Source organism: Melozone crissalis, unplaced genomic scaffold, assembly GCF_028551555.1.
Source record: "Melozone crissalis strain CALT ecotype California unplaced genomic scaffold, PUWL_Pcris_2 ptg000004l_1, whole genome shotgun sequence".
In the NCBI taxonomy this organism is placed as follows: Eukaryota; Metazoa; Chordata; class Aves; order Passeriformes; family Passerellidae; genus Melozone; species Melozone crissalis.
The window spans coordinates 30,690,668-30,711,999 of record NW_026535782.1 but is presented as its reverse complement, the minus strand read 5'-3'; the positions used below and the strand labels follow the sequence as shown (position 1 = coordinate 30,711,999).

Here is a 21,332-nt window from a genome sequence, read left to right as displayed (position 1 = left end):
TACCAGAGGACTATTGCTGTCCTTGGGCTTTTGCCAGCTCTTAATGTAATAGAATATTCTACAAGTGCAAAACTTCCCTCAAGGCTGAAAAGTAATCAAGTCATATCCTCTGCTACCTCATGGAAGCTGAAGATGAGGACCATAATACCTAGGCTCAACAAAAATGGGTATTTCATTATATCACAGATGTATTAGTTACACAAAGGAAAGCGTGCACTGGTATATGTGAAAGATGTGCTTGTCTGAGTGATTTCATTTATAAACAAATGACTGTCAATGCATTGTTGTGGATTCTCTTATACTACTTCATTTTGTCGTGTGAAGAACTAAACCTTGATCAAAGAAATGCAGTCAATCTCCAGATTAGACAAAAGCAACATCTATCTCATACTTGAGTCTATTTCTTGACTAATTCATGTCAAAGAACTCAATCAATGTAGGAAATCACTCACTTGCTGTGCCACAGGGACCACCAGACACAAAAACTGAGCAGAGCATCAGATGAAAAGATTATTCTTATCAAGTGCTGATTTCCTGACCAGAATCCAGACAGTAACTTCCTGAAGCAGATGTTCCTCAACAGTGGGGCAATGCAAATAATCTCCAGGAACAGCTGAGCCAGTCCCTGATTTCCACCACCATCCAACAAGCAGCTTGGCCCAAAACCCTTCAAGCTTGCTTAGCCTCAGTGAAACCTCTCTCAGAAACACCTTTGCTCCCACAGCTTTCCAAATCCAGATCCTAAATACCTTATTTCTAGAGTAATGTGCACGTGTTTGAAATGAAATATTTTGCCCCATTATTTTTTTTATCCACGAGGGAGCAGCCTGAATTAACTTAGCTTCCAACCAGCTGAAACAATTTGCAGCACAAGACTTGCTGATGCTGTTACATCCTTACATAAGCATTTCTTCACATCCCACATAGTCAGGGCTTCTGAACTCAAAAGACCCATTTTGTTGCAAGCTCTCACAATCGCTACTTTTAGCATCCCTCAGATGTTGATAAGCATGTGACGGTTTGCTGATAGGAAGCAGGGGATACAGCTGAGTACTGAAATTCTGCTTCCTGGGACTTACTGCAGGAATGCATCCCCCCACAACAGCGGTGGAATGAGACTGGCCCCGGAGCCAGGTGTGCTGCAAAGACTTCTGAAGAGGCTAAAAAAGAATTTAAAATGCTTTTTTTCTCACTAGGGCTCAATCAGGACATTATCATATTCACTTCACTGGAAAGGTGGATTTAACCTGCAGACCTGTAGATGTAAAGTGTTCTGTGATACCACTGGGAGTCTGGAGAAGGAGAGCCCGGGAATTGGGCTTGATAGCTGGGATTAAATAGAACCCCTTCCTTCTCTGACTTGAAGATGTTCCTACAAAGATGCTACTGAGCTGCAGAGACTACATTTGGATCCCAAAATGCTCATCCTTACAGGACAGGAGTTAAATTTTGGACCTGCCACTATAAGATCATGCATAGCTTTTATTAGATAATGCATAGCTTTAAAATTTATATCTCTATCTCTATTTGATTTATGACAAACTCAGACATAAGAGATCACATTGTGATGAAATTCTCAAAATCAGCTCTTAAAAATTCTGTGTTCTGCTTTCACAAAATAAGTAGAAAACAAAGGACCTTTGCAGTGGATGGGATTTTTTTATGACAGTTTTTTTTTAGGCATTTTGGTAAGCAAATTTCTATATATTATCCATTTCACATTGGTCAATTGTATTACATAACATCTGAAGATTGCAGTCAAATAAAGAAGGCTTTGTTTGTCAGTACATATGCTGGACAGGTGTTCTCATCTTTATTTTTGTCTTTCCTTAACTAGAATGATATATTTTATTATTGAGTAACTTTTTCATTAACATCTGATTTAATGGGATGCAGCAAGAAGGCCCTGCACAGAAATTACTTTGATTTAAATAGAGTAAAAAATGTTGCTATTTGTAAACTTGAAGACAGCCCAGCAGAATTGAAAGGCATTCATGTGGGAAATGAGCAACGGCATATTCATCAAGAAGACAGAAAAAAGATAACTTCATAAACGTGAGAGAACTAGAATCACTGCACTAATAACCACAAAATGTCAGGAGTTGTTCCCTCCATATTACTAGTTTCACTATTTTATTATATTGGTGATAGGTGCGTGAGCTGAGAGAAACACAGCCAGCTCCATCTTGTCAACAGGGCTGGTACAACAGAGGAAGAAACCCCAGTTTTGGCTTCAAAACTAATCACACAGTTAAGGAAGTTTAAAGAACCCCACCACATTCCTCTCTTCAGCTTTGTAAAGTAATTGTTTAGTACCTTAGCTGTCTTAAATCAGTATCTAAATAAAGGGCTTACTCATGTAGGTCCCTCATTCATGCCCAGCCTTACCTTCCCCTTCAACTCACCTGCAGATTTCACACAAGTGACACATACATGTTAATTATGCTAAAGACAAACCACATGACTGTGTTGACTTCCACAGCTAATCAACAAATAGACAAAAAAAAAAACAATAGCCAGGAATAAAACCCAGATAATTTTCACTTCCATCCACATAATTCCTTCTTTACTGGGGAAAAGTGGCATTTCTGGGCTTTGCTTTTTCACCTTGTTGGCAGGTGATCTCCGGTTAATCAAACTGCCCCCCCCCCCCAGCCTACGACTGTCTCAAATAGAACAAAGAGGCTCTAAAGCAGCATGACCTGTGCTGGAAGGGAACAAACAGGGCTCAAATGCTGGCCTTCCTACCTCATTGATAGCATCATGGAAGTGAGAGTGAGGAATGGAATATTTGGAAACAGAACCCCATTGAGATTCATACCACTCTACTCAGAGAGACAAAAGGCACAATGAGAAAAACTGAATCACGGCATCCCAATCTCAGCAACAAGATTTTACATCACTTCTGTTACCTCAAGAGGGGTAACGGGATCTTTTTGGGGCACTGCATCAATAGAAGAGAGGGCAGGACTTGACTTTCACCTTTAGTTAGGTTTTGGAAAATAAACTTTGGAAGTGGCAAGGGGAAAGCTTCTTTTTCATTTTGACAAATAGCATCTTGCAGCTGTCATTGGAGACCTTCATGTGCCAAATGTGCAAACAGATCTGAACAGCTATGACCTATAAAGGATTTATGTAAAGTAATGATTTCCTCCAAGATCTACAAACACCTGTTTTCTTCTCTCTCTTCTTAAGCTGAAGCACATCATTTTCCATTGTCACAGACATTTTCAGCAGTGTACCAGGGGAAGTGTGCAGTTTCCTTCTTAGTATACAACCCCTGCTCCTATCAGGAATAATCTGGGATCAAGGGTCTAATTTGTGAAATGTTTCTTTCCACTGACATGTGCATATAAAGGAGTTACACACTGGAAACAGAGGCAGGAGGTCTATAAGAAGCGACTGCAAAACTAATAATTTTTCTACCCACATAGGATTAAACAAACAAAAGATGCATGTGGGACTTGAAGTAATGTAAAAACTTTAAAACTGTTCCTAGTTCTTCAGACAGTGCCACAAACTTCAGCAAATCTCAATTGCATCAATAGTGCTAAAAAACCACTGATCATGCTGTCTTAAAAACCTTTATGATTTTACACTGTTGTCAAAAGGAAATAGCCTCATTTATACCTTCCTTGCTTTCTCTGTACTTATCTAAAATGTATTTATAAAGATGAAAAAGATATTTTCCTTTTTTAGTTTCTATTCTTTTTCTTAAAGCCCATTAAAAAGAAAAAAAGTAGGCTGCAATTTTCAGAGTAAAAAGAAATTAAATTTACTTGTAGGAGAACTGACTAATTTCCCTGAGGATTCTAGAATCTATCTAAAGTATTTCTACATCCATTTTACAGCCACTCACATTGCTATGAAATTCTTGAGGAACTTGAAGACCTAAAGCATTAATTACTTATATGAAAATGAGACGATTAACACACACATTTTTACACTTGCTTTGGGACTGCACAACCAAATAAAAACTTACTATAATTTAATCAGGAAGAAACAGGCATACAAACACAAAATGCATTGTTTAGTTGTGGCTATTAAAATAAAAGAATAAGAAGTCTTCATATTCTTTTTTTTGGGGAAGGGAAGTAGGAGGAAATCAATAGAAATGCCAGAAAATGATGATTATTGACTGGCAGAGTCCAGCCAGCTGGGTGCTGACCACCTGTACCTTTGGTCAGTGTCTGCATTAATAACCTTACCTTTCTCAAATCAAGAAGCTATTCATACAGCTATTGAGCCAAGGCACTTTTTCAGCACAGTGATTGCCCTAAGGTTTCTTACAGCAACGCCCACAGGTTTAGTACAACTCTCTGACCATCAGAAAGAATGGTCTTGTTTTCCTCATTTTCCTCATAGTAAAAAAAAGAGCAGAACAATTTGACTCTGCTTCTTTGTATGAATCAACAAATTTGACTGTTCATCTAATACAATATATTGTTGAGTGCAATAGCTGTAGCATAAGATGTAGTAGAAATTGTGGATTCACTACAAAATGGACAGTTACCTGACAATTTTCTCTTAAGACTTTCCAAAATGGCCTGAAATATGAGAGTCTGTGTATCCTTTAGCATACCTTCCATGATGAATACATTGTACTCTGGAACATATGTTGATTTTGGCACTTCCTTCTTCAGCTTTTAAATTGAGGAAGAAGATGGCTTGACGTCAAAGGCTTGATGAGTTGGGATTAAAAGAAATAACTCCCTAATACCTCAACTATTGAGGAAGGACCACTTCAGGCAACTGTCCACCTACTGCCGAGTGCTATGGAAGATGCCACCAACAAGAATGTTCTTTCAGTCGGGAGAGAAAGGTTTTGATGTGATGGAGATTTGCTGACGCCATCACCACTGTAGGACCCACAGTGAATTCGCTGCAATGCTGTGTGACCGCTTTGCGAGTGTGGGAGATGGTGGTGTGAGAGCGTGGCTGCAGCATCTGCTGCTGCAAGTTCTGCTGGTGCAGTAGAGAGTCTGACGTGTTAGATGATGTAGAAATCCTCCACACTAACTAGAGAACTTACATCTATTTGTTGGTATTGATCTCTGCTGGATTCCTTAGGATTAGGCTAGTTGAAAATACAGCTGTGGTGGCAGCTTGTTTATTTTTACTTTCACCTTTTAATAAGGCTGTTTTCTCTTCCCTTAATACTTGCTGAGTTATGCTTACAGTGGGGCTTATAGCAAGACCATGACATTAAGAGTGTATTTCTTTTCCCACAATATTGCACTCAGGTTAGCCAGCTTTTAAGGTTTCTTATGTTTTCATGAAGTTACTAAAGTGAATGCCCTGGCTGCATAATGGGCATTCACTTGGTCTTCAAAGAGCTGGTCTCTAAATAATTTTTAATTTCTCAATTCTTTTAACTAAGACATTGAACCAAGCCTCTTGAATGCAAATGCAATCTTTTGAATTGTATAAAACTAGCTGTATTCCTGCTAGGGAACCATTTGGTCCCCAGAGACTGTTCAGAGTATTTACTTGGCAGACACAAAGGGGTGCTGTGTATTTTCTATTTATAACTCATAAATGCTGAGATTAGCTTCCACACATAATGGGCACGATTATGGGCTGCTTTCTTTTCACAACTCTATCTGCAGCTTTCTGCAGAAGGAAGAGCACATGGATCCAATGACAATCCTATTCTCCTCGCAGTTCTTTCTAAGCATTAATTTGCACTAAATAGTGCAATTTAGGGTCTGCTACAGTATCTGTTACTTGGCAACAATTCCCAAACTCAATATCTGAGCCCATGCCAGCTAGGGCATCTATTCCCCATTGAAACTGGGGAGTGGTGAGAGGCAGCAGTGCTGAGGACATAAGGGAAGGGTGTATTGCTTGCTTTTAGGATACATTCCTGGTAAATATACTCATTAAAAGCTAAGCATACTAAAATAATACAAAAAGAACAAAATCACATTACCTTTCAAAGATTTTTAGAAGGAATAAACCAGACTGAAATTAATCCTGAAAAGATGACAAGATGCATTAACGCTTACACCTACTAAAGGCTGACTTCTTGATACAAATCAGTATTTCACCATAATATACAGAGCCACTGAAATTCTTAAAAAAACCCAAATCAAAACCAAAATAAGGCACTTAAGCTGAAGGGCCTGAGTGGCCAAACAGCTTATAACAACACTGTTTAAGAGCCAGCCCCAGCCACTCCTGAAAGGTTTAGAGGGAAAAATGCGTTTCAAGGTATTCGCATAATTTACTTCAACGATTGGCATAGTCAAAGCAGGGAAAGCTGATGGAAGCTGAAATGAAAGTTTTTATTTTATGTTAGGAACAAAATTGAATACAAATGGAGGGTATGGCTAAATAGATGGAAACTATAGAACTGCTTGTAAAAATATGTGTATGTGTTTCATATTTTCCCATGTAGTAAAAAGAAGCACGACATTTATCCCACAGACCACATTTAGCTACTACTCAAGTGCACTGAGGGTTACACAACCAATTTCACTTTAAAAATTAAGTTAAAATTACAACTACAAATAAGATTAAAATGAATTCAGAATAAAGTTTCATACTTATTTAAATCTGTATCTGAAATCAGTATTACTTTGATTTAGATGAATATCTCATAGAGGAGCTGCAGATAATTCCTGTCCTCTTCTGAAGCAGAAGGGATCATAAACCTAATGAAGTACCATAACTAACAGACAACCATTGTGAACTGAATGGCACTGGTGAGCTGCATTATGCCCTTATTAAGGAATTACCTGGATTATGTATCTAAGGACTGTTTGGAGAGATTAAACCATAAACTGGTTTTGAAATCTTCCAATTCTGCAAATCACCTAAATGAAATTGAAGCAAAACAAAAGCAATGGACTAACTTGGGAGTCTAGGTTTCCTGTAAGACCCAAGCTTCTAAATCTCATAGACATTTTAGGTGAAGAATGCTTATAAAGCCACCCAAGACCACCAAGTTCAGATAAAAGAAATAATTGCTTTGTATCCTTAATTCCAACATATCACCTTCCAGATGTCAGATTCATTAGCAATGCATTTCAATATAATTTAAATAATTACAATGCCATTTTAGAATATGCATAATAGCTTGCCAGAGGCCCTTGCTCACCAGAAGTAATAATTTCCACTTGTTGCAGTGACTTGATGAGCTCAGGCTAAATAGTTCCATTGTTTGAGCCAAGGTTTGCTCTAGTCACAGCCTGATGTTGAAATTAAGTTTAAGACCTGGGAGTTTATTACTCAGATGGGTGATATGGTTTTGCTACAGTAAGTCTAATGAATTTGATGATTAGTTCATTGTCTTTTATTTTCTGTTTCCAAAGTAATTTATGCTTGGCTTTTGACTGCTAATGAAATCTATGAAAAATGCTGGTGATAAAAGCTTTTATAAAGGTTTTTTTTTAAGCAGCTGTAGTAACCATTAAGTATGATATAGAAGCTCACTAGGTTTACCAGCTGAGGCCCTATAAAAATGCTAGGAAAGGGAATGCTCTCAATATACTTCAATCTCTCTTGCTTTGGGTACTTTTGTAACAGGACTCTATCTGCATAACATAAATATACATAATAAAATAAAACCAAGCATGTTTTTATGCCAAATTGACCACAATTATGGATTTAATAAATTTATGTTGAGTGGTAGAAGTTCAGATGACTACAGAGCCACAGTGACTGGTTCTTTTTATTGGGGCTAAAGATAACGTAAATGCTGAAACCTGAAACACTGTTGAGGTGCAAAGGTATAGCAGATATTTACTGGTATAGCAGCAGTAATACTTGAGATGTGAGAGAAGCAGCCACAAGGAAGCCACAGTGCCCACCACTGTGCTGTGAATGCTTGTTAGTGCTCCCTCTGCAGGAGCCAGGGCCCTGCTCCTTCTCTCTGCGAGGCAGGTAAACTTCACAGAGACATAAAGGATGGGTGCAAGAGAAAAACAGAACCCTTTCCAAATGTCTGCATTCTGCTTTTCCAGCATCTTCTCAAAAATAGGAAAGAATAACTAAAATATATATCCCAAATTCAAAACAACAACAACAACAAGGTATTTTTGCCTATTTCTGACAAATTGCTAAGATTTGTTTCCCCCATCTGTGTCAGCTAGCATTTTCACCTCTTGTTAATGGTGCCGTTGAATGTATAGGTAACATTCAGTTTGAGTTCACATTTGATTGTTAACCTTTTCCACCTTCACTGTCATGCTAAATTTTCACTTTTATAATATGAAAAGACATCTTAGTATCTACAGAAAGTAACAAAACTAGGGAGAAATATTTGCCAATCAAGATAAAATCCTGTCACCTTCGTTAGCACTTAGAGAGTAGGTAATATTTAGTGTGAATAATAACAACAGAATCTCAGCTTGATTTCCAAAGTTCTTCCTGCATAATTTATTCAAAAGATAAATTCCCTAATGAAAGATACTGGATCTACTTTAAACCAACATTATTTCATCTATAATTACTACCCCAGGAATACCATACTAACTGCCACTTATCACTGTCAGTGACTTTTGAATTCCTGCTACAACTATGGTATCCCATTGGGTTTGTTTGTCTCCAAGAGAACATGATGTTTCAGGTTTGGCATGGCCGTAAAAACAGAAAACAAAACCTCTCTTGCCCTAGAAATTTAAATGGCCTCTATGTGCCTCAGAATATAGAGGAGATTAAGTCCATTCATGTCCTCACAGTTATTTCCAACACAATGTACGGTATTTTCCATCTGAAGTTTGTTGCTCTTGAGTTCATTAGTGCTTCCCCTGCCCCTCTCTTTGGTTTCTTATAAGCTGAGTACCCATTATCTATCACATTTCTCACAAAGTTTGGAAAAGGATATAGATGCTCTGGCTGTCAGAGCTAACCTTCAGTCAAAAATCCCCACGCTTTGTCATTATGAGAATCTAATCTTTCATTAGGAAGCCATTAGGAGTAAATGTGCTTATGAACATTAATTTGCAATTTGTTCATTATGAGTGTTAGGGAAACTATTAGTGGTGTGTCTTAATCGAGTGTCCATTGTGGACAAGAAAAGGCCAGACTTTACTGAGTAATGACTGCAACAACACTTGTATGTCCTTCACTTTTTTGTCTATTGCTGCGCAAAGGATGACTTCAGATGCAAGTAAAAAAAACCCCAAAAAATAACTAGTTATTGATAGAAGACTTAGTTTCCCCACACTATAGCAAGGTCTTCCAGTTATTCATCAAGAGTGGTAAATAAAACCTTCACAGCTGCTTTTAGTAAGTTCCCATTTCTGTTTATTTTGCATACAGCTATTACCTTGTGCTAAGATTATAAAAAAGTAAGAGCAAAACACTTTTTTTCTTGTCACTTACTAAATCAAATTGAGAAATTACATCATCTATGTGTTAGTGGCAGCTGTAAAAGTTTTCAGTCCTGGAAATAGCCTCATTCTCAATGGTGGGTAGCAACTGTTTCTTCTAAACAGAAGGCATAAAAACCAAAATTCCCCTGAAAAGACCTCACCTTATAAAGCATCTTGTTATTTAATTTGGTCTCAACTAATTGGCAATTTATGCAGTAATTTGTGTCCAAATTCCAGATGCAGCAGAGAACAGAAGCCTACAGGGAGCTGCAGCAGGTTGCTGCGACACAGCGCAGTGCATCCCTCAGAGGTGGCACACACCCTGTCACCCCCTGTGTGCACAGCCTCTGCCCATGCAAAGGCTGCCAGGGCTGCTGGCAGCTACTGAGCACGCTGGATGTATCAGCCTCACTGCCTACCACACACACACAAGACTGGCATTTCGATTTCTGCTGTGCACACAAATGCAGAGCACCTCTAATTCTGCACGTGCAAGCAATCACACCTGAGCCCTTCAAATGCAGAAACAATCTTCCTGGCACCTCAAACAGCAGTCAGCACGGCAACCCGTGGCGAGTTCCTCTATTACCTATTATCTGCAACAATGCAGCGAAATGCTCACATTTTGTGAGATTAAACAGACAATAGGAATTGTAGTCAGTTTTTTTTTCTCTGCCTGAATAGCCTGTATTTATCTCTAGGCAACAGGAGAGAAGGAAAGCACAGAGAGCTTGCACTGTCATCTGATCGTGTAACACTTCAGACCTTGTCTTGGAGTGGAATGCAATGTCTTGTGATATTTTTTTTTAAGCTAGAATTAGTTCTGATATACTCAGTTATGTCCTAACTGTCAAGAAAACATAAAACCACATCTTTCAGGGAGCTACAGCCCTTACCTTCTCAGCCAAGTGGACCTCCAACAGAAAAATAGTTGATTTTCTGCCTTTACAAACCTGCAAAATCTTCAAGGAGATTTTCACATACATACCTGATAGTCCACCGACATCCATCTTCTTCAGGTTCTTTGCCTCCAGAATGACGACAGTCAGCTTGCCAGCAGTAGGCACATAACGGAGGGAGAAGCAGATATCACCCAGCTTCTCTTGCTGTGAAGGCAAACAAGACACGATGTTTTACTTTAATGATTTTTTTTACCTTTTGAAAAATGCAGTTTTGAAAGCCCCGCAGAAAATTAGCAGGATTACATCTCTGACTTGTACTGCTAAAGAAAACCTTCAAATGAACAATATTGAGAAAACTACCATAAATTGTCCAGATTCAATCCTTGATAACCTCAAGTCTGTTGCAGCAACTATCCTGTATACAACCAAATGACAAGATATGTGCTGGCCAGAAAGTAAGTGATACTTTTCACAATTTCACTCCTGAAAATAGGGGTCCCACAAATATTGTTTGCTCTTTAAACTAAGACAGTTTTTTATTTTTTTTCCTTCAGGCTGCATTTCAGTGGAAATCTGTTAGGAAACATGCACACACAGCTACTAGGCTGTTTGCTGTGAAACAGTAATATGGATATTTCTCGTCACACTTTGCCACAAAAGCAGAAAGTATAAAAAAATCCACAAAGTACAAAATATGCAGTATAAAAAAAGACTTGTCTCCTGTCTGTTGGAAGAGAAAAAAACCAGGCAGATAGAGAACATGAAAGGACACAGTACATCCCTCCTCACATAAGGAATAGCTGGAAGGATTTGGTTTTGCCTTCCAGCCCATCATCTGAGATCCTGCCAAATGCAGCCTTTTGCAATTCATCGCTTAATATTTTCCTAACAGTCCTGGCAAAGAGGGAAAAGCTGAATGATGTTCAGAATTACAGGAACTTTGTTTTAAAAGGATGAATAAGAGATAGGAACTTGCAGATGAGAGAGGGAGGATATTGCTTATAAGTGATGAGTTGGATGATCCAAGCTGCTTTCCTCCTTTGCTTCAAGGCCCATGGTATCTCTACAGGGGCTAACAAGGATGTTTTTGAGACAAGAAGGATGAGCTTACACCAAGCAGACCAATAAAAAATTTCAGACAGCCACGCTTCTCTTTCAAAGGCATTAGTTCTTATGGCATATGTCTACTTCCACAATTTATTCTGATAGTAGAGTATAAAGCACATTTTTATGATCATATCTTTTTGCTTCCAGTGTTTTGTTAGACACAACTGACAGCAACTTGCTCACATGCTCATGGATGCAGTGGATATTTCTTACAGAATAGACAGTCCATGTGCAAAGGACTTAACATATAATGTGACAGATTCTAAACTGACTCTTTCAAGTTGGGACTGAAATCCAGGTATAGTAATAGACAGTTCCCTGCCAGACATCGTCTCAGCAACCACCAGTGGTCAGGAAACATACAGAACAAGCATAGTTACACGTAGTTAAGAAATGCTTAGACAGAACAAACAAATAGCTCGTGATGTTATATCTGTACTGGATAAAAATGCTGTCAGGATGCACTTGTGCCAGTATCTTGAAAACTCATGGTGTCCTCCTCACCTCAAAAGGATATGGCAGAATTGGGACAGATTCCAAGAAAAGCAGCAGGAATAAGCAAGGATATGACACAGTTTCTGCGGAAGGAACATCTAAGCAGATTAGGACTCTTCAGGTTGCAAAGTGAGTAGTTGGGGAAGAGACCTCTATCTGACCCAGAAGGGCTAGAATGACATTATCACCTTGTTCAAAAGGACTGACAAAAATATAAAAAAAAATTACTCCTATCTAGAACAACCCTAGATGTCTTTCAGAACATGGACTGCATTGGCATGAAAGAATTTACTATTACTGCCTGACTGCATATCCTGTCCTAAATCCCAGCACAGATTCAGATAATGAAAATACAGATTTCAGCCATGCAACCTGCATGGCTCATGCCTGGCTTTAGCTGAGCTTTGAATGGCACAGTGACAGCAAAACATGCTCCTGTTCACCTGACATTTGGTTTTGCAAGTCCATATTGGATAGGGTAACAGTGAAGTTGATCTATCACTTACAGGTTGTTCAGAACAAAAGAAATCAATTGCTTATTGATTTGTGTTATCATGATCACAGGACACCCAGCCACCTGGTGTTCTTCACAGTCACTGCTCTATTACATTGTAGAGTTGGCTTAAATTTGCCTGTGGATTCATGGAGCTCTCCAAAGACTGAAATGAGGTATATATGAAATCTTATTTTAGTCCCTCCACCTTAGAGATCTCTGTACCTACGTATCACCCAATATTCAAGGACTCTACCTCACTTCCAGATTCATTAGGCAGAGCTTTAGTTGTAGCAGCATAGGGACTTTTGTCCCCTTTTAAATCAATACCATGCTTCTAATTGTTCCTTTCAGTGGATATTTGTAAGGGCTTTTTTAGCTTTTGTTCGTTTCAATTTTTAGTTGTTTTTTTTGTTTTTAATTTGTTTGGTGGCTTTTTTTTTTAAATCTCGTGTTGAGACAAGAGTGTGGTTAGAAAGCATAAAATAGTGTTAGGATTGTTGCTTCTGATCTGAGTGCATCAGCAGTAGCTGAAGGAAGTACTGCACACTCAACAGCTATTGCCACGGAGACATCACCTCTCACCAGCATTTCTGTTTGCAATCATGTTATGCTTCTGTGCAAATACTGTAATTGTCTATATAGAAGAGTAATTTTAAGAGGGTGTTTAATGCTTTTTTAGCCTCTTTTAATGTAATTTTAGCTGCAGGAAACACAAAGAAGGCAGCATCACGGAAACAGCCAGTTTTCCATAGATCACCAGGAAGCCATGGGAAATGGCGGCAGATGATGGGCTAATTCCAGTGAATAACCTGAAGTAAAAATGTAGGCACCTCATTAAATGCCTCCAGAATCAGGTTTAGCACTTCTTTTGTTGGTATAAAAATCTTTATCAACTACGTTTCTACAACTTCTTGTACTTGTAACCTTTTCTCTTTGCATGACTGCAATACTTTTTTTTTCCTTAAAAACTCAAGAAGTATTTGTCAGGCAAAGCACTGGAAGTGGCAGCACTGCAATGAAGCTAAAAAACCCAATTACTAGAGGTGTGGTTTGCAGGAGATAATTACAAACTCCTGCAGGGCTACACGGTACAGATGAGTGCTGCTGGTATGGTGATTAGCCCATGGAGATGCCTTATTGTTATTATTAATTTCTTTCAGCCCTGTGTATAAATAATTTATGTTAGTAAATTACTTTGATCTCTGATGGAAACTCTAAGTTAGTGTTAGAAACTTCCAGCTGGGAGTTTCATAGTCATTAACCTATCCATGTATAATGCTTATACACCAATCAAAAGATTCTCTCCATCTAAGCAACTTCATAACTTCATTACTTTTAAAGAGGATGCACCAGAGCAGAACATAAATGACAGAGACAATGCTGATAACACTTCTTCAACTTAGGAAAGGCTATTTTTAGTCCTGTTGAGAACCTGGACTTTTTAGAAATGACTCTTAAGTGGCTCCTGCCTGTTTTGTCCTTCTTCTCCTACTTGAGGCAATCATGTTTGCCTCGACAGGACACTTTCCTAATGAGCTACAGTGAAAAATGCTTTTTGTGCAGATTACTCTCATTTGTACTGCAGAATCTCTAACAGACATATCTATGTAATTAATGTAAACATTCTCTACATTTTTGTGGAAGATAGTATGAGAGAGTTGATGCTTGCAGTTCTCTTAGTAAAACAATAATGAAATAAGAAGCCATAGCACCATATGCTTTCCCCTAATTGGATGTAAGACTCAAAAAAAATCAGTATAGGAAGAATATAAACACAGTGGGGTTGGTTTCCAACTTTGGTACCTGGTTTTGATTGTGAATATTTGCGTAAGGCTGAGAGAAACACAATATGATGTGATTTATGGGCAAAGACCCCAGATAATACCATCTTACCCTAATCAATATTTACAATGGAAGCTTGTAATGTTCACTGTTTAGTTTTCATAGCTACCAAAATGTTTTAAAACTCTGTGGAGAAAACAGGGACAGCATAACTGTGGGTTATGAGCTAAATTTGTGTTTTCCAAATGCAGGAAACCCAGGTAAACTGTAATGACAGAATCACTAATCCCAATTCCCACACTGATGGACTTAATACAATTTTTAAGCCACCACATGCTGTCTGCAAATGGAGATCTTGAATCCATCAAATTCCTTTTCTTGGCATGTAAGGCATGATTACACTAAGCCTCAAAAGGTGCCAAAACAATACCAGTGACAGAACCACATGGTTGTAGAAATTGATGACATAGACTGGTCCCAACTTCAATTAAGCCACAGTAGCAAGTGGGTAGAATTAGCAACCTGTATACATAGCTGGGATTTAGAATTATGAAAGCATTGTCCCTCCACCCATAGAGCAAACAGGGATCACACTGGGGAAGGGCAATCAAGAAAAAAAAAATGGGTGCCCAACAAACCAGTAAACATGAAATTTTATTGCTACCACAGGTGTCTGACATTACTAGTTTCAAAGACTGCATTTTTGATAAATACATGGTTAAGGAACAAAGCAGAGCATTTCAAACCTGCAATAGGTATAATCAGGAAAGAAAGAATCTTTTCCTCTTATATTTGCAAATCAGGGTTGAGATGACCCCACAATATGAAGATGATTCTGCCACAATTAGGCAAAGGAGTGGGAAGTGAGCAAGAAACTCCTAGTCCTCAGTTTGTAGAAGCAGGCTAGGAATAAATAGATGGTGCAGCAGGGAAAGATAAGGAAGGGGAAGAAAAGCTGGAGCTAACATGTCAGCCCTTATGGCATGTTGGAGACTATCACATGAATATGTATGCACACCAAGTACCACTGTACCCCAAATCTATGCCCTACTTTTGGGATGAAATAACAAAAGCAGAGAGGGGAGGCAGAGCTCTCCCAACCCTTTCAGACAAAAGGCTTATTGCAGAAGTACCTGTTTCAGACTTGCAAAATGTTATCTATACATCCAGTCAATATAAACCTAAGGGCTTTAACAGCTATACATTAATCTGAAAAGCAGAGTAACTCCTTTGCTGTCTGAAAAAATTTCATGCCCATGAACACAGAAGCCAAGCTGGAAGTCAATAAGTGCTAAAAGCCTCTGGACAGAGGCCAGAACCATCTTCATGATTGCCCCTACTGCAATTTTAAAGAAACTATTTGAAAACAATAAAATATGAACAGACAAGTGCCCTACTGCACGATTCCTTACTTTGTCATCAGTCGTGTTTTGTCTTACAAAATGGAAGTACAGAACGTCTGATCAAAAGTCTCTCCTGTTTGCTTTTACTAACTTTTTCTTTTAGAAGAGTCTTCATAGATTACACTCTCTTCACATGTGCACACTTGGCCCCAAAACGAAGCCCCTGATAATATAAGTGCAGTTACAAGACACCTAACACATAAATCAATCAGGAAAGTGAAACAGGTTATAGCATGAGACCTTGGAAGAAACTGAATTCTCAATGCAAAGATCCATAGGGCTCACTTTGGACTCTGTAGAAAAGGGACTGACAGTGACAACAGGCTAAAGAAGATATGAAAAGGAGGAGACTGATATTAGGCAAAGAGAAAACAGAAATAGAAGTAAAGGTCCATGAGGCAATTTTAAAAGGGAGGAGTTCTAGGGCAGACAGAATACTCTTTCAAATGAAGTGAATTCATTAAAGGTACTGGAAGGTGGTATCTGTAGGCATACAGTCTGTGCCTACATGCTATAAAAGTATAAGTGAGAAAGAGTCAGAAGAAAGGGTTTAATTGCATATTGCTTTTGACTGATTTCCCTACCACAGTCCTACTCTGACTCTTTGTGATACAACCTTTTTTTTGCCAGCACTATTTTTTACCTTTGCTTAAAATGAACAGACCTATCAGGATCTTTCTCTGGAAAGAAAAAAATCTACTTATTTCTCCTTCTTTCCTCCAGCCCCCTCCGAACAGCACTACTTGAAACAGAAATTCATGACACATCTCTGTCCTCTTACTGCAATAGATATAAAGAAGCAGTGGATTGCATTTCTTTTAACTGCCATAACTAAGTAATATTCCCCAACATAATGGCAAATTGGACTTGAAAGCAATTTGGACAATAAATTTGAATGAACCAATGTTATTAAAAAATTAACAAACTAGGTTTTGTCAGTTTCCTCCTTTTAGTCCACTTATTACATTTTTTAACTATTTAGAAAGAATACTTCAATTACTGCTTTCTAAAAAGCAGAGAAAACAGAAGGAGAAAACATTGTTATTATTAGTAGAAAAATGACACTTCACAGTCATCAGTTTAAAAGCATCACAATCGGGTGCCTCTTGCAAAATGAGAAGTGCTGTGGTCGAAGGCAGCTGAAATCAAAGACTAGTCAAACTCCACTCTTTGATTTCCAGACAAGAGACCGTGCTGCCAAACATTCCAAGTTTTTAATGAAACAAGAAGAAAATGAATTTGTTAAATAAATGAGCAAAGAAGGAATGAATGAAAAGAATCATATATGGCTGAACATCGTGGCCTGGTTTTCCATAACTCTTTGCCTACCCACAAATGCTTGCAGCTGGCTGCTCTGCTTTAATGACTGCATGTCCCTCTGTTTTGCCACTTGGCTTCTCCTCAGCTCCTGCCTGATCATATTTCTAAATGTCACTCACGTCTATGCAGGCCATTGCACAAAACAAAATTAATTAAACTGAATGGCACACTAATATTACTACTTTTGACAGCATGGAAAACTTATTAACTACAGTATTTTACAAGGCTAGTCTTCTAGTGAGTAGTTTAAGTACAACACTGAACGGAAATGTAATACATTTGAAAGATTTTTTTTCTTGGCTTATCAGACATTGTGAGAAGTCAAATCACAAAGCTTTTCTCTAATTATTAGAATATTACATATGCACTGCAATTGCTCTAAAGAAAGTCACTGTCCTCCTGTGATAGGGTAATAGGAAGCCACACTACAGTTCCCTTGCTTGATTTGAAATTTCCTGTAGTAAGAGCATCTTAATGTTCAGTTAATGTAGTGTCTGTTACCAAGTGTGTCTTTAGTTTCCAAAGGTGATTGAATTAAAAGCTTTAGACTATGAACTGGAATTACAGAATACATCCAAAAGTACATAGAATCAGTAGATAGTAAAGAATTGCAATTAAGAATCAAAGTAATTAGTAATTTTTTCCTTGTAAGATGTATGACTGCATGCAGTACTGCACAAAACCTGGCATGAGCACAGTCCTTGCTAAAACAACCATACATTATTTACTCCAAGACAGACACAGACTGATTTGAACAAACCAGTAAAAGTGGGAATGATTGGTATGATGGAATGACTAATCATCTGTGGTGCTGGTAACTACTGCTGAAATTCATCAGCACCAGGCAAAATCAGTGCTGCCATTACTGAAGCCATATAGCATTACATTTGTATTTGTTCTGCAAAAGCCATAAAGAGAAATTCAGTAGAATTCATGGATTACCCTTCACAGGCAGCCATCTTCTTCCCTTTCCTGAAACTTCAACAAAGTACTAAGACAATAAGACCTACTACTAAGCCATTAAATAAAAGTTGACTCATGCCCTTTCTCTCCTCTCTTGCTAGCTGCAGAGCCAGTTCAGCTTTCATGTTCCTCCCCAATATCCCCTAGCACTACCTCCTGCTCCCTTCCATGACCCCCATCACAAACCCCACACCACAGAGCAGCCTCCTCCAAAATCTTCTACGTTGGCAATTGGGAAAGAGGCAACACATACTGGCATTGTTTTAAAACAAGAAGCTAGCTGGTTAGCTAGGGGCAGGCCAAAGAGAACACAAGATGATCCACTCATCCTCAAGGGTTTCTCCGAACAGGGCAAGAATCTGAGGATCCATCTTTGTTAAGACACTGCATTCCTTTACACTTACAGAAATTTTCTCACCTTGCTCTCCAACTTCCAGGGCAGCATGCAACACAGTTTTGCACCAAACCAGTTTGTGCCTTTATTTTCACACAAAGATAACTTAGCCACACCAAAAAACAAGGATTCCCACTGCACTGCAGCAGGGACCTTAAAAGGGCTGCACACCGAGGACTGGCACAGCAAGATGAAAAGGAACTGGATTTGCTAATGGGAAAACCACAGACAGCTGATCTAAGTTGACAGCTGATAGGTCAAGACTTATAGCAAGACAGTTCTCCACCTGTAATTTATCAAGGTGAAGATTTTCTTTTATGTAAAATTTCACCCCAACCAATATAATATTTTTTTTTTCCCGTTCATTGCTTTTATGCTACAAGCACACATAGGACTAGAGTCCCTTTCTGTATCACTGTTTTTCATTTAGAAAGTTTTCTCACATTGTTCTATTTTTACTGATTTTTGTACTGAAGATTTTTCCAGAGCATTGCCTAAACATGAGGTAGGGTAAAGCATATGCAGCTGGAAAAGTGGCAAGCTGTAAAGCTCAGAAAAGCTCCTGTTCTAGTGCTCCCTAGTTTGTGGGAAGTCAGAAATATGTAAAATACTCTCTCAGATAATTTCAGTATTTTTGTCTTTGGTTCCACTTGAAATGAAGAAGCTAATATATATCTCCCACAATGCCTTGCATTACATTTCTTGAGTTCAGCATATTAAATATCTGTGTTCAGTTCAAGAATGAGGTCCTTCAAACCAGTGCTACATTTTCAAATCTACTGACTTAGCCTTACCAGGCTTATATCCACTTCTTAAACTAAACACTCAAACATTTATTTTTATGAAACTACTGAAAGATATTAAAGTGTTAGATAAATACATAGTGGCAAGCTCCTCTTTTGTAACTCTACTTCTCCTCACTATTTCACTTTGAAAAAGTCTCTTAACACATTCTTTAGGAAGACAAGGCAGCTCATCAAAGGTCATCACAGTAATCAGAACCACACACTCAATTGTATTAATCTCTTCAGTAAAGAGTTCATTGTAGTTAGCTAAAAATCTGGGACAGAAGACTGCATTTATCATAAGATCTCTGGCTTAATAATGTTCCTTTTTAATAAATCTTAGACCATAAGGGAAATAAGGCTGAAAAAGTTCTGTTTTACTTAGCTTACTCAAAAAAGGCCAAATACGATAAAGGTGGTATCTATCAGTCATTTGTCTTTAATCAAACACAGATGAAACAAAAGAAGAATTTATAAAAGTTGTAATAATGTTGATTTAAAGGATATAAAATATTATGAATGGGTAGTAGCATTGTTTTATGGGAAAAAAAAAAGGTCTTTTCAACTAAAACCAAATTCCCTCTTTGGTAAGATTGGAAATTTGTGTGATGAAGGAAGCATGCACATTTTTTTTCTTTTTTCCATTCAAGGTCTGCTGCTGTTTTTTATAAGTGGGGAAGATTTTTTCTTACAAAGGAGGCAGGTGATATAACAGTAAATAGTAATGCAACAGATCGGTCAAAAATAAAGTTCTTAATCAATTATCTGCAACCAGGTACAAAGAGGACATTTTCATACAGCCGAAAGCAAATTTTCTACAGTCTAAGACAGAGAACTCCAGACTTTTTGTAAGTACCTTCTCAATCAGGAAAGGTATCTTACAATGCAATACCTCCTGCTGAGGATTCAGGGTCATAAGCTACAGATCATGAACTGCTAGTGCAATGCTGTGCAAAACAATCAATAGTAGACATGATCAGAAGAGGCTGTGACTTGGTCTGCCTGCCAAAGAAATAAAGGATCCGGCACACAGCTCTTGTGTACGTAAATTTTTTTTAGATGCTGAAAACGACAAAGAAGGTAAAAAGTCATGACTCTTATTGGAAAAATGGAAACCTGATTTTGAAAAACATATAAGAATAATTTCTGCAGCTTTTTGAAAAGAGGATTGGACATGATTACTGTGAGTAAGTAATGTAGAGAAGAGCAAGCATCATGTATTAAATTGCTTGAATCTACTGAAGAAGGGCATAACATGACTCAGCAACAGAGTAGAATCCAGTAACATTCAAGTAAAAAATAAAGTACACATTTTAAAGAGAGATAGAGTATTGCCAAAACTATAAAAGGATGTGTTATTTTCTTCACCTACTTCTGTCTTAAAATCTGAAACTTCAAACTCTGGTTTTAAAGGCCCTCTAAGAGTTTTCCAGTGGAGGTGCAAAGCTGCCTATAACACACATTGCTGAGGGCTGAAAATCATACAGTTTCTAGCTCCTTGTTCCAAAACCAAGCAAGGTCTAACTTTCAAGCTTGTAAGGGGGTTTCCTTGTGCCACTTTCCTCCCAAACTGGCACTGGGAGAACACTACTAGCTCCAGGATGCTGCCTGTTTCCTAGACTGAGTTCAATTACAAGACATTCTTTGAAATGTTCCTTGAAGGCCTAGGAGTCCTACAGATTTAGGGCAAATACCACCTAATTTAGAGAAATGTCTAAATCAATTGAAAAGAACTAGCACTGTTTCTAAAGAAAACAAAGGTTTTTTTGAAATAGGAGGCTTTTTGCAGAAAGAAAATGTTTTCTAATATAAATGACCCACATGTCATAGAAAACTTGTCTGCTCTAAAAAAATCACAGAAAAATTAATGTTTGTCCTGATAATTAATGTGCAAATCTGAGTGAGTAAAACCACTTTTAGCATAATCCACTCCTAAATCTGGGCTGGGCATTAACTGACAGGAGATGTCAGCTGCAGACCTCAGGGCACTCCCACAAAAATGAGCTGCTGCCAGCTCTGAAGCTGAGGCTCCACTCATTAAAAGAGGTCCTCCTGTTAATTTTCACAGTTATTGAAAAAGATATTGAAGAACAGAGGTAAAATAACTGCATTCCAGACAACCAGAAATAATTTAAGTAGCACCTAATATGAAGCATGTGATGGGAAGCTCAGGTGCTGTCTGTCCCTTGCCAGCCACAGCACTGAGAAGCTGCAGTGCCATGTTCTTTACCAGTGGCATCAAAAGCAAGCTGTAAACCCCACATAAGGGGAATTGTACAGGGAATGACTTGAGTCAGAATTTTATGGCAAGCTCTTTGGCTAAGAAGAAGACATTTGAACTCAAGGTCAGCCACAAGAGGAGAAA

General features: G+C 38.2%; 1 protein-coding gene across 3 annotated transcripts in view; it reads right to left on the bottom strand.

Moving 5' to 3' along the window:
• SYT1 (synaptotagmin 1) overlaps window positions 1-21,332 on the bottom strand; it is a 333,762-nt gene that overhangs the window by 40,611 nt on the left and 271,819 nt on the right. For all 3 annotated transcript variants that reach the window (XM_054271868.1, XM_054271852.1, XM_054271860.1), the window contains one exon: window positions 10,309-10,426. In XM_054271868.1, coding sequence (XP_054127843.1) covers window positions 10,309-10,426 — 118 coding nt within the window. The remainder of the gene's footprint in view (window positions 1-10,308; window positions 10,427-21,332) is intronic.